This window comes from Ranitomeya variabilis, chromosome 5, assembly GCF_051348905.1.
Source record: "Ranitomeya variabilis isolate aRanVar5 chromosome 5, aRanVar5.hap1, whole genome shotgun sequence".
Classification (NCBI taxonomy): domain Eukaryota; kingdom Metazoa; phylum Chordata; class Amphibia; order Anura; family Dendrobatidae; genus Ranitomeya; species Ranitomeya variabilis.
The window spans coordinates 70,110,334-70,123,956 of record NC_135236.1 but is presented as its reverse complement, the minus strand read 5'-3'; the positions used below and the strand labels follow the sequence as shown (position 1 = coordinate 70,123,956).

At 46.4% G+C, this 13,623-nt stretch overlaps 1 protein-coding gene across 1 annotated transcript in view; it reads right to left on the bottom strand.

Annotated features, from left to right (window-relative positions):
* The window catches only part of PPP3CC (protein phosphatase 3 catalytic subunit gamma), a 67,247-nt gene that overhangs the window by 29,027 nt on the left and 24,597 nt on the right, over window positions 1-13,623 (bottom strand). Inside the window, exons 3-4 of the mRNA XM_077262159.1 lie at window positions 11,514-11,638; window positions 6,502-6,613 (exon numbers count right to left, since the gene is read on the bottom strand). Coding sequence (XP_077118274.1) covers window positions 6,502-6,613; window positions 11,514-11,638 — 237 coding nt within the window. The remainder of the gene's footprint in view (window positions 1-6,501; window positions 6,614-11,513; window positions 11,639-13,623) is intronic.

Here is a 13,623-nt window from a genome sequence, read left to right as displayed (position 1 = left end):
CGAGATCCCCAAATTAACACATCTTTCTCTATCCTTATCAAGATGGAACTTGTGCCATTTGAGTTTACGTGCAAACAAATTTATGTCTTTAACCCAACCAAAAACATCAAACTTAGTTGTGGGGACAAAATTAAGACCTTTAAGTAAAACATTATATTCATCAAATGATAACTCATAATTACTCAGGTTGATAATTTGACTAGACCCCACAGGTGCTAAACCATTCTGTTTCTCAGTGGATAACCGAGTGGGGCCCTCTGCTCCAAAAAAGGAGAGGAGGAGGGCAAAGAGGGTGAAGGTACAGACACTGGCATTGGAAACGATGGCTCGCTCATAGTGATGGTGGAATTGTTTGTTTGAATACCACCTTGCATTTGCATGCCCATATTGGTGGATCCCATAGGAGCATGAATATATGTACCATAACCTTGCCATCTCTGTCTTTGTCTTTGTCCTCTGCCCCGTGTCCTACCCCTCTGTCTCCACCTATTACTGGAGTTAGATCTCTCACTATCAGAATTGTCTGTTTCTGATGATGAGATTTGAACACGATTGTCACGATGAGAGTTACCAAAATTATATGCCCTGTTTTCTTTAAATTCAGTATAGTCCCTTGTAAACTGGAAATGCTTCCTATCCTTGATGTTAGCCTGGAATTTCTCCACAGAGGTCTGTAATAAAGACTCCCTCCTTGTAAAATCAGGATCAGACTTAAACACTAGCGCTTTTTCTATGAGTTCCCCCAATACTTTTCTAGTGCGTTCAAAATTAATCTTCTCCTCTTCAATCAAGATTCTCATAAATCTACAGGAGGACTCTATTGATTCTCGTTGCCAGACCTCTAGCAGTTGAGGATTTACCAGTCTGGGAGATGGAAGGAGCTGAATCCTTAAACCACTGGGAACAATATTATTTTTGAGATAATTTTCAAGGGCCTTAATTTCCCAAAACGATTTGATATTATTCTTGTACCCCACAAATAATTCATTAAACAGGTTTTTTATGGAAATGGAGCTACTGGCCCCTGCCCGGCTACTGTCAGTAGAGAAGGCTAGATTTGCATCCTCTATCCATTGCCCAGTATTGATGGGTCCAGATAAAAAGCTAGCCATGAAAAATGCAATATAAAGACTTACTAACCAAAAATAATAACTGAGGGAAGAAAAAATGGCTTACACATAGAAAAAACCCCCATAAAACAGAATACTTTATTCAATAATATACTAAAATCCAAACCCCTATCTACTGGATGAGTATTGAGGGGGTAATAACCCCGACATATAAGGATAAACACCCTATACTGGAACCATATAAAGATAAATACCTACATGTATTATGAAGGTGATATGACAAAAGTGATATACAAAATATAGCTAGAAGAGTGTATGAATATACGTGCGCTACCCCTACCACTAAAGCAAATATAAATTTGCGACCCTAGGGTCTCTTCCTACCTAGGTGCGGGGGTTGGCACCCTAAGAAAAAACGAGAGTGGCGCCCCCGCTCGTACGGTGGCTGTCCCTGGTCTACTATAAATTCCCTATAAGGGATAGAGTGTGAAACAGAAGGCCAGGTGGCTGTACATAACTTGTCAAAATATGTGGTACCACTTAATACAGCATAACAGGCCCACCCCCTGCAATGTGCTGTAAGGTAGGGATAGAAACAAACGCTAAATATAAGAAAGTTAAATTATCACTTCATATAAGGACCTAAAGTTATAAGATGAAAATATAGCAAATGTACACACAAGGTATAACCAGTATTGTAAAGGGCTAATGACACCAATAAATGCCACAAAAGAAGTCCCCACCAAATATAACTGGATATATACAAATAAACACAATCAGCTCATAGGGAATGCAGTAAGTAGTAGAGACACATATCAGTAATGGTAATGATATACTCATCTGCTGCAATAATAGACCCCAGCTGATAATTCATCCAGTCATAGTTGCTCACACAGTGAAACGGGGTAAACAAACTCCGCAAACAACCTCTCGACGCGTTTCCCCCATAACCATGGGTTCATCAGGAGAGTCAGGATAACGGTATGGCAGTACAAAGATATATACAAAGATAGGGCTGCAGCGACATACCTAAGGGCCATGTTTAAATAGGTAATCTCCAAGTCAAGGAGATAAGTGTACTTCCTGTTTAATGATAAAAACCAGTAGCCGTACCTTAATGCAGAGTGTACATATCACAGGTACGAGTAAAGCACATGTAACGCCATGTTAGTAGAGCACCCGGCGGCCCCACACGGAAGTGTGAAGCAACAAATACCTCTATCAGCAGCGGACCCCGGAAGTGTCCGATACAGGCGCTAAAGGACAGCGCATGCGCCGGATAAAGAAACGGTAGAGGATCACAAGCCACCATGATGTTGGAGACCATGGGCGCTCTAAAGAGGCATTCAACACAGCGCATGCGCCGAATCGAACCAAATGAATGAAATAAAGCCCCACACACCCCCATATTGCTGGAGTCCAAAAAATGTATATGAAGAGCGCAATAAAACTACAGGACACAGACAACAGTGCTAATCAATACACAAAAAAGTAATGGACCCCCACATCCAATACTATCAACATACATGCGCAATAGGGCAGTGCATCAGCACCCCCCACAAAGGAAGAGTAGGGGGGGGGGGGGGGAAGGGGGGGAGGAAAATGGCACTCCACAAATATATAAAGATAATAAGGGACAATGTACATACATTAATTACCAATAAATATGTGCATAGACAGGAGAATATAACAAAAATAGGAAAATGCATACATATACCGTATTTTCCGGCGTATAAGACGACTGGGCGTATAAGACGACCCCCCAACTTTACCAGTTAAAATATAAAATCTTCTTAAAAGTCGGGGGTCTTCTTATACACCCTATGTCGTCTTATAGGGCCGGTGAATATGTGCCTTTTGGGGGGGGGGGAGTGATCCTGATGCCGAGGGGGCGTCTCACAGGAAAGTGAGTATCCCCCATTACCTTATCGTAGCGGTGCAGCGTGGGGGTCTCAGTGCTGGGAGTGGCGGCGGCGGCTGCTGTGCTCTGGTGCGGCGGCTGCTGTGTTCTGGTGCGGCGGCTCCTCTTCTGTGTGGGGCCTCTGTGCTGTGAGGTGGCGGTGGCGGCGGCATATCTTTATCCAGTTGGGGCTCCTCCGGCATCTCCTTAGCCCTGGAGGCCCCGCCGCAACTCCATCGGTGCAATGCAGCGGCCATTTTCCCGGAGGCAGCTCAATAGGTGCGATGCGGTGGCCTCCGGGAAAATGGCCGCTGCTCAGATTCAGATCTCGTCCCGAAATCTCGGGACACGAGATCTGAATCTGAGCAGCGGCCATTTTCCCGGAGGCCACCACATTGCACCGATGGAGTTGCGGCGGGGCCTCCAGGGCTAAGGAGATGCCGGAGGAGCCCCAACTGGATAAAGATACGCCGCTGCCGCCGCCACCTCACAGCACAGAGGCCCCACACAGAAGAGGAGCCGCCGCACCAGAACACAGCCGCTCCCAGCACTGACACCCCCACGCTGCACCGCTAGGATAAGGTAATGGGGATTACTCACTTTCCTGTGAGACGCCCCCTCGGCATCAGGATCACTCCCCCTCCCCACCCACCATATACACCGGCGTACACGACGATTCCCGGCGTATAAGACGACCCCCGACTTTTAAGAAGATTTTCGGGGGTTAAAAAGTCGTCTTATACGCCGGAAAATACGGTAAATATAAAGATATACAAATAATAAATAATACAGACCCTGTGATGATGCTGCAGAAAAACAGGGATATACGGTACACAGAAAAAGATAAATAGAAATATATAACACAAACAGGGCAAAATAACCCAATATAAAAGGCTAGCTAATATCAATAAATAAATGTATGTACCCATCATAAGAAACAGCAATAATTTTGCTGTTCATTCAGGCCGTAAGGTGCAAGAGTGCGTAACCTAAAGATCCACTGACACTCCTTTTGAAGGAGCAATTTATCCAAATTGCCACCTCGGGGATTACGTCGCACAACCTCAAGGACACAAAAGGAAATTGCTCTACTGTCATTCGAATGAACACATCTGACATGCTGGGCTATTGGAGTATCCCGCTTATGTTTTATGTCCCCCAGATGTTCACCAATACGTCTTCGTAGCTCTCTTCTGGTTTTACCAATATAGCTAAGCGGACATGAGCAGGTTGCCATATACACTACACCCTCGGATTTACAGTTGGCAAAATCCCTCATATAATAGATCTTGTCTGATGTTGTACTCTTGAAGGTTTTTTCCTTTTTTATCCATGGACAGAATTTACAGCTACCACACCTAAACGTACCACACGGTTTACGGTCCAACCAGGTGCCAGGTACTTTAGGGCGTTCATAAAAACTGTGGACCAAACGGTCCTTGATGGATCTACCCTTCTTGTACGTGATTCTTGGGGTGGAGGGAACAAAGTCTTTCAAATCTGGATCCGCCCTGAGAATACCCCAGTGCTTCTTCAAGATATTCTGCACCACACTCGATCTATTATCGAACATACCAATGATTCTGGGAATCTCAGGTATGTCCTCCTTTCGTGGTGGATAAAGCAATTCATGCCGAGTACAACCAGCCGCATGTTTCAGGGCCCCATCCAAAACCAAACCAGGGTATCCTCTCTGGCCAAATCTACATCTAAGGTCATAGGCCTGTTCAGTAAAATCATGATTATTGGAACAATTTCTCCTGATACGTAGAAATTGTCCTTTCGGGATCCCTTTACGTAAAGTGCCAGGATGGAAACTATCCCACCTAAGGAGACCATTCGTGGAAGTGGGTTTCCTAAAAGTCTTGGTGGTAAGTCTACCCCTATGATCCTTTCTAATATTAAGGTCAAGGAAGTTGATGGATTCTTCCTGTATCTCGGATGTGAACCTCATATTGATATTATTCTCATTAATGTACAAAATGAATTGGTCAAACTCAACAACAGTGCCTGACCATAATATGAACACATCGTCGATAAATCTCGACCAAAATAAAATCTTGGGGAACCACCAGGCATCTTCCACAAAAATAACGGTCTCCTCCCACCAGCCCAGGAAGAGGTTGGCATACGATGGGGCACATGAGCTCATCCCCATCATCGGTCTGAGGTCCAAATTCAATTTAGGGGTATGGTCTGAGGTCCAAATTCATTTTAGGGGTATGGTCTGAGGTCCAAATTCAATTTAGGGGTATGGTCTGAGGTCTAAATTAAATTTAGGGGTATGGTCTGAGATCCCAATTAATTTTAGGGTTCTGGTATGCGGTCGGAGTTAATTTTTGGGCTGTGGTCTGAAATAATTCTAGGCGTCTTATCTGAATTCATTTTAGGGGTCTGATCAATTTTAAGAGTCTAGTTTGGGTCTGATTAATGTTAGGGTTCTTCTACGGGGTCTGATTAATTGTAGGAGTCTGATAAATCTAAGTAACCTGTTCTGGGGTCTTATTAAGTGGTATGAATTATTTTAAAGGTCTAATGGTCTGATTAATGTTCGGGGTCTGGTCTGGAATTTGAATTAGTTTTAGGGGGTCTGGTCTTAGAGTTTTTAATTTATGGATCTAGTCTTGTCATAGGAATTAATTTTAGCAGCTAGTATGGGGGTCTGAATTGATTTTGAGGGGACTGGTATTAGTGAGTTTAGGTGTCTGGAGGTCTTAAGTAATTATTTAGGAATCTTGATGTAGATAATTCTATAAAGTTTGTGAAACATTAACAAGACGACATCTCTAGTGCTAGTGTTCACCATGACAGCAGACCCAGGTAAGAGGACCTTTACCAAAACCAGCTAAGGACCCCTAATTTATAGCAGTTTTATTTCAGGGGTTCATGCACAATAATCAATGAATATCAAGATGTGGACACTCTTCAAGCTGTTCCCTGGCAATGGTGGTGACCTCACGGGGACACGCATGGACAATAGATGCAGCAGGCAGAACAGATGGGCACACGGATTTGTGCGTGGCACTGAAAGTAGCTGGACGTGATCTACACAGATGGGCACGGAGTGACAGATTGCAATGACGGCGGCACAGGAACAGCTGCATAGAGGGGGATTAGGTGCCCCGCATGCAGGTAATGGAGTTCATGGGCACTTGTAAGAGGTAGGACACAGAGCAGGTTTTATAAATGGCGCCTAATTCAGTCCGCAGATAGAGATACTTAAGGGATATACATATCTAAATAGCTGGACACATGATGCAGTGAAGCAGATGGGCAAAGCCACAGCCCCGAGAGCAGCGTGTGACACAGCAGAATCCATAGAGGATTGGGCAGGGGGCATGGGTCAGGATCAGCAGAACGCAAGATGCCAGGAACAGTGAGCACACCGCAGTGCTAGAAGAGCGAGTCAAAATAGCAATGTGAAAGTAATATATCATATGGTGATTTTCTTTATATACATTTTCCATAAATCATCCGTCCTCTGGCAGGATGGACGCAGCATACAGCGATGACGGAGGCAGTAACACTCACATTCTTGCTTGAAGGTGAAATACTCCGTCAGGTGTCGGCACTCGTGGTTCCCTCGCAACAAGAACAGGGTTTTGGGGTGGATAATTTTCAAGCTCCAGAGGTAGAGAACGCACTAGAAGAGAAAGGACGTGGGTTACAATGAGGGGTGTAGAAGGTGAAAGGTGAGAAGAGAGCAGAAAAGTCCTTAGATTCTTTTACTATAATAGAAAAGTAAGGAGAAAAGAGAAGTGCACAAAGTATTAGAAAATGGCCTACTACTACTGCCATATACTAGTTATTATTGGGGTGTTCTATGACATTATGATGGCTGGGGGTACGGCCTCTGGACCTGATCTATCAGTTTTTCTCTATACCCAGGACACTTGCCCTCTACATGTGAATGGCGTGCCTGCGATTCCCTATAAAGCTGGGTGACTGGAAGGGAACAAGTACAAGAGGCCGCTGTACTGCGCCGGCTATCCGCGCCGGTCAGGAACCAGGTGCCCATCGGCCCTGTGCAGAGCCTCGCACCAGCAAATATATACATCTATACTATACACTGTCTGTATCTCACAGAGTCCTCTCAGCCCTGCGGCGGATAAGGGGATGAGGTTACACCGCCGGACGGTAAGAGGAAGCTGATATCATTGTGTGAGAGGGAAGAAAACATGATGTAACTCACGATCAGAGAAAGATAAGTAAAGCTCCGTGGTGTCAACTGTACAACGTGTGTGGACTGGAAGGGACAGCATCATGAGCCAAATGGTACTGCGCTCAGAGTCAGTGGCACTCCACAAAGCCCAGCGTGTTATACTGACCCCTACCCCTTTACAGCCTTCATGCCCCTCGGGGAAGGGAAATCAGGAACTTTTCTTCATGTTAACACCTCTCACACAAATTACAGTTTATTACCATCAACTTTCCTACAGTACAGCCACCAAAGACCACAAAGGTCAGGTATACAGGATCTTTTCTCTATGTCATCACCCCTCATACCTATCCTAGTCACTTACTGAAATTTCCTATACAGTCCCTACCCCTATAAAGTCCCTACTGACCCCTACAAGAGATACAGAAACTTCTCTTACCAATTACAGTGGCTTGCCTTTATCCTCCACACCGAGAGGTATTAAGGAGCTTTTCTTCAGGTCATCACCCATCTTATTAATTCCAGCCTATCACTGTAGTTTTCTACACTGTCTTCAGTGACCCCAGACACAAGAACTTTTCTACTTTTCTAGATTGAAGAGTATGTGTGCCCTGTGGTTGCCACATTTTGGGTAAAGGGTGGTATTTTTACTAAACGATGAAGATAAGCATACATAGTCACCATCTAGATAGGAAATTTATTCACTGCATGACAATTCTAGCATCTGGATCATGAGGATTTTTGGTCTGTTTAGTTCTGAATTTTAGGAAATGATAGGTACATGTAGATATAGACATAAGCAGTGTGTATGAACTCGGTGCATTCTGAACTCTTATTTTTTATGAGATGTTGTACATTTGCTTGGGCCACATTTCTGGTGACAAAGGCCATTTTGGGAATTCAAGAATACTGAGAAACTAGAAAAAAAATGATGACAGAGTTACTGTCCTTGGGACACATATTAAGGGACTGAATATACAGCAATCAGCCAGAAAACTAAAACCATTGACAGGTGACAGGATCACATTATGCGAAGTAATTCTGAATGTCGATGTGCAAACAAGAATGGGTGAGTGTAAGGATCTGCTCAACTTTCATAAGGGCCAAATGATGATGTCGCATCTCAAAAACAGCACGACTGTAGGGTGACTTGTGGGGTATTTTCTGTAAACGTTGAGTTTTGTGGGGTGTTCCTAGTATACGGTAAGTTTTGTGGGGTGTTCCTAGTATACGGTAAGTTTTGTGGGGTGTTCCCGGTATATAGTGGATTTTGTGGGGTGTCCTCAGTATACGGTGAGTCTTGTGGGGTGTTCCCGGTATACGGTGAGTCTTGTGGGGTGTTCCCGGTATACGGCTAGTCTTGTGGGGTGTTCCCGGTATACATAGTGAGTCTTGTAGGGTGTTCCTGGTATACGGTGAGTCTCGTGGGATGTAGCCAGTATATGGTGAGTCTTGTGGGGTGTTCCCGGTATACGGTTAGTCTTGTGGGATGTTCCCATATATGGCGAGTCTTGCGGGGTGTTCCCATATACGGCGAATCTTGTGGGGTGTTCCCATATACGGCGAATCTTGTAGGGTGTTCCCATATATGGCGAGTCTTGTGGGTGTTCCCGGTACACGGTTAGTCTTGTGGGGTGTTCCCATATACGGCGAATCTTGTAGGGTGTTCCTAGTATATGGTGGGTCTCGTGGGAGGTAGCCAGTATATGGTGAGTCTTGTGGGTGTTCCCATATACGGTGAGTCTTGTGGGGTGTTCCCTTATACATTGAGTCTTGTGGGGTGTTCCCTTATACATTGAGTCTTGTGGGGTGTTCCCTTATACATTGAGTCTTGTGGGGTGTTCCCTTATACATTGAGTCTTGTGGGTGTTCCCGGTATACGGTGAGTCTTGTGGGTGTTCCCGGTATACGGTGAGTCTTGTGGGTGTTCCCGGTATACGGTGAGTCTTGTGGGTGTTCCCAGTATATGGTGAGTCTTGTGGGTGTTCCTGTTATACGGTGAGTCTTGTGGGTGTTCCCGGTATACGGTGAGTCTTGTGGGTGTTCCCAGTATACGGTGAGTCTTGTGGGTGTTCCTGTTATACGGTGAGTCTTGTGGGTGTTCCCGGTATACGGTGAGTCTTGTGGGTGTTCCCGGTATACGGTGAGTCTTGTGGGTGTTCCCGGTATACGGTGAGTCTTGTGGGTGTTCCCGGTATACGGTGAGTCTTGTGGGTGTTCCCGGTATACGGTGAGTCTTGTGGGTGTTCCCGGTATACGGTGAGTCTTGTGGGGTGTTCCCTTATACATTGAGTCTTGTGGGGTGTTCCTGGTATATGGTGGGTCTCGTGGGATGTAGCCAGTATATGGTGAGTCTTGTGGGTGTTCCTGTTACATGGTGAGTCTTGTGGGTGTTCCCGGTATACGGTGAGTCTTGTGGGTGTTCCCGGTATACGGTGAGTCTTGTGGGTGTTCCCGGTATACGGTGAGTCTTGTGGGTGTTCCCGGTATACGGTGAGTCTTGTGGGTGTTCCCAGTATATGGTGAGTCTTGTGGGTGTTCCTGTTATACGGTGAGTCTTGTGGGTGTTCCCGGTATACGGTGAGTCTTGTGGGTGTTCCCGGTATACGGTGAGTCTTGTGGGGTGTTCCCTTATACATTGAGTCTTGTGGGGTGTTCCTGGTATATGGTGGGTCTCGTGGGATGTAGCCAGTATATGGTGAGTCTTGTGGGTGTTCCTGTTACATGGTGAGTCTTGTGGGTGTTCCCAGTATATGGTGAGTCTTGTGGGTGTTCCCAGTATATGGTGAGTCTTGTGGGTGTTCCTGTTATATGGTGAGTCTTGTGGGTGTTCCCAGTATATGGTGAGTCTTGTGGGTGTTCCCATATACGGTGAGTCTTGTGGGTGTTCCCAGTATATGGTGAGTCTTGTGGGTGTTCCCAGTATACGGTGAGTCTTGTGGGTGTTCCCAGTATATGGTGAGTCTTGTGGGTGTTCCTGTTATATGGTGAGTCTTGTGGGTGTTCCCAGTATATGGTGAGTCTTGTGGGTGTTCCCATATACGGCGAGTCTTGTAGGGTGTTCCTAGTATATGGTGGGTCTCGTGGGATGTAGCCAGTATATGGTGAGTCTTGTGGGTGTTCCCAGTATATGGTGAGTCTTGTGGGTGTTCCTGTTATATGGTGAGTCTTGTGGGTGTTCCCAGTATATGGTGAGTCTTGTGGGTGTTCCCATATACGGCGAGTCTTGTAGGGTGTTCCTAGTATATGGTGGGTCTCGTGGGATGTAGCCAGTATATGGTGAGTCTTGTGGGTGTTCCCAGTATATGGTGAGTCTTGTGGGTGTTCCCAGTATATGGTGAGTCTTGTGGGTGTTCCCGGTATATCGTGAGTCTTGTGGGGCTTGCCTGCTATAAGGTGAGTCTTGTGGGGTGTTCCTAGTATATGGTGGGTCTCATGGGTGTTCCCAGTATATGGTGAGTCTTGTGGGTGTTCCTGTTATATGGTGAGTCTTGTGGGTGTTCCCAGTATATGGCGAGTCTTGTGGGTGTTCCTGTTATATGGTGAGTCTTGTGGGTGTTCCCAGTATATGGCGAGTCTTGTGGGTGTTCCCGGTATATCGTGAGTCTTGTGAGGCTTGCCTGCTATAAGGTGAGTCTTGTGGGGTGTACCCTGTATATGATAGGTCTTCTGGGGTGTTCCCAGTGTAGTGGTAATATATACAAAAAGTGGTCTAGCAAGGACAAACAGTGACAGGGTCATGCGAGTCCAGGACTCCTACAATGGAGCATCAGAGCTGCACCACAGAGCAATAGAAGGAGGTGGCTGAGTGATGAATCACGCTTTACATCCCGTGGACGGCCGGGTGCGTGTGCACCATTTACCTGGGGAAGAGATGCAATGCGCAGGACTTATAAGATCTGCTGAAAACGTCTTTATTCCAGATACTACACGGCACTGCAGAGATCTGGTGCGGTCAGAGGTCAAGTGGTTTTGGATATTATGGCTGAACGGTGTAGAGACATATCATATATACCGACTAGAAGATGCTGCCGAAAGTTCATATGCAAACTTTGCAAGAGGGACATCTCAAAAGTAAGTGAAAGGCTATAAGGTTTGCATAACAGCGCAGTGATGCTGCCGTCACGGACTGATACTGTGCCCGCACAGGATCGCTTCTGCTGATAAGAGCCAGTCCGTACAGCCAGTCCCTGGATGGGTTACACGTACACCCTCTGTGCTTTTCGCACCAAACAAATAAGTATTCAAATACCCATTTGCATTGTGTAACATGCGCCAAGTCTGGGCTGTTCTATCAGGACAGACGATCGCAAACTATCTATCATATCCTCCACTCTGATAGACCAGACCTGGACATGTACTGCATCCTCTATAAGGGACCGACCTCTATACTGAAGTATCCCCGATCCACGTAGTCCCCTAAGAAGAGGTAGCGCGTAGTGTGAGGGGACCCTCCAACCTCAAACAGCTTCATCAGGTCGAAGAACTGGCCGTGGATGTCTCCGCACACTGCAAAACAAGAGGAAAGAGAGAAAAGTAAACTCCTGGGGCGAAGCGGCAAGCTGAGAACTGCTAGAAATCAGCAGACTGGAAGGAGGACAGCGAAGAAATACACGACAACCATTCTGAAGAAAATGGGTTGTGTTGCCCGTAGCAACTCGTGAGCTCCTGGCGTCCTTCCAGCTCCGTTCTCCTTTTGATCGGCTCCTCTGTATGTCCCCACTGTGCTTTGCAATGCATATTAGCAGATTTCTGCACTGCGGCTACAGGGATTTGTGCGAACAATTGTGAGATTATTAACATAAAACTAGAATATATTTTCTCTCATCAGATCATCGGGGTTTTAAATTGATAAGAGATGCCCTCTAAATGCAAAAATGATTGTGCCCCTCTCCCCCGGCAGTCCTCCGCTTTATAAGAAACCAAGGGGGCACAAGCTGCCCTGTGGCTGGGGGTCACCTGTCCTGCCGTGGCAGGCGTTTACACCCCACCAGGTACATGTGGCACCAGTGGGGGGACGCCGCCTGCTCACAGCATTCTTCTGCTTCTTACATTTATATTATGAGCAGCACTTGCTGAGTAAAGCAGCAGCTGCTCCGGGGGAGGGGGTCCGCAGACCGCCATAAGGCCCAATACTTGTATGCAGGAAGGAAGAGCAGCGTGCTAGCTGCGGTGTGCTACAGACAGCGGTCACCGGCCTCAGCGCCGAAACCAGGGACTGACAGCTGGGCACACGGCCGCCGCGGATACTGCCACATACACCGCAGATTCAGGAATATTTCCAGTATTCAACTCTGCGAAATGGATGGTTCTGCATAATAGATGGGACATGAATGTGTGGGCGACGTGCGAGCAACACCAGACCTACTGCCTAGGGGAGAACACACTGCAAATAGGGCCCAAGAGGCCGACGCAAAGCATCACCGGCCTACGTGACACCGCTCATTATCTGCAGATACATGAGGTGGTACTATTTAAAGACATAATATGAGATAGGTAGATAGATAATAGATAGATAATACATAGATAGATAGATAATAGATATAGATAACAGATAGATAGATAATAGATAGACAGATAATAGATAATAGATAGATAGACAGATAATAGATAGATAATACATAGACAGAAGATAGATAATAGATATAGACAATAGATAGAGATAATAGAGAGATAATAGATATATAATAGATACTTTGGAATGCCCGCTCTGTCTGCAACAAGCTCCACGTGATCCACGATCTCTTTACTTCCCGCAACCTTTCCTTCCTGGCCCTCACTGAGATCTGGCTGACCCCCCCGACACGGCCTCCCCTGCTGCACTGAGTTACGGCGGCCTCCACTTTACCCACACTCCTCGCTCTGGCAACAGACATGGCGGAGGACTGGGTTTCCTTTTTTCTAAAAACTGTTACTTCAACCCTATCCAACCCCCACCCTCCCTTAACCTCCCTTCTTTCGAGGTTCACTCTGTCCGTATCTACTCTCCCTCTAATCTCCAAATGGCTGTCATATACCGACCACCGGGCTCAGCCATTGCCTTCATTGACCAATTCTCCACCTGGCTTCTTCACTTTCTCTCTGCTGACATCCCCACCATCATAATGGGTGACTTTAATATCCCTACTGACACCCGCCAGCCAGCAGCCTCCAAGCTCCTGGCCCTTACCTCATCCTTTGGACTTACTCAGTGGTCCTCCACAGCCACCCACACAGACGGACATACGCTAGACCTCATCTTCACCCACCTCTGCTCCTTATCTAATCTCACAACCTCTCCCTTCCCCTTATCTGACCGCCATCTACTCACCTTCTCTTCCTTGTCCTCCTCACCTGCCCCCCACGTCCAGCCAGTACCACAACCTCGCAGAAACCTTGCACACCTAGACATTCACAGACTCTCAGACTCTCTTCTACCCCTGTCCTCCATATCTTCACTCCTCGACACGGATAGCGCCACCGCTTTCTATAAGTCCACCCTCACATCAGCCATA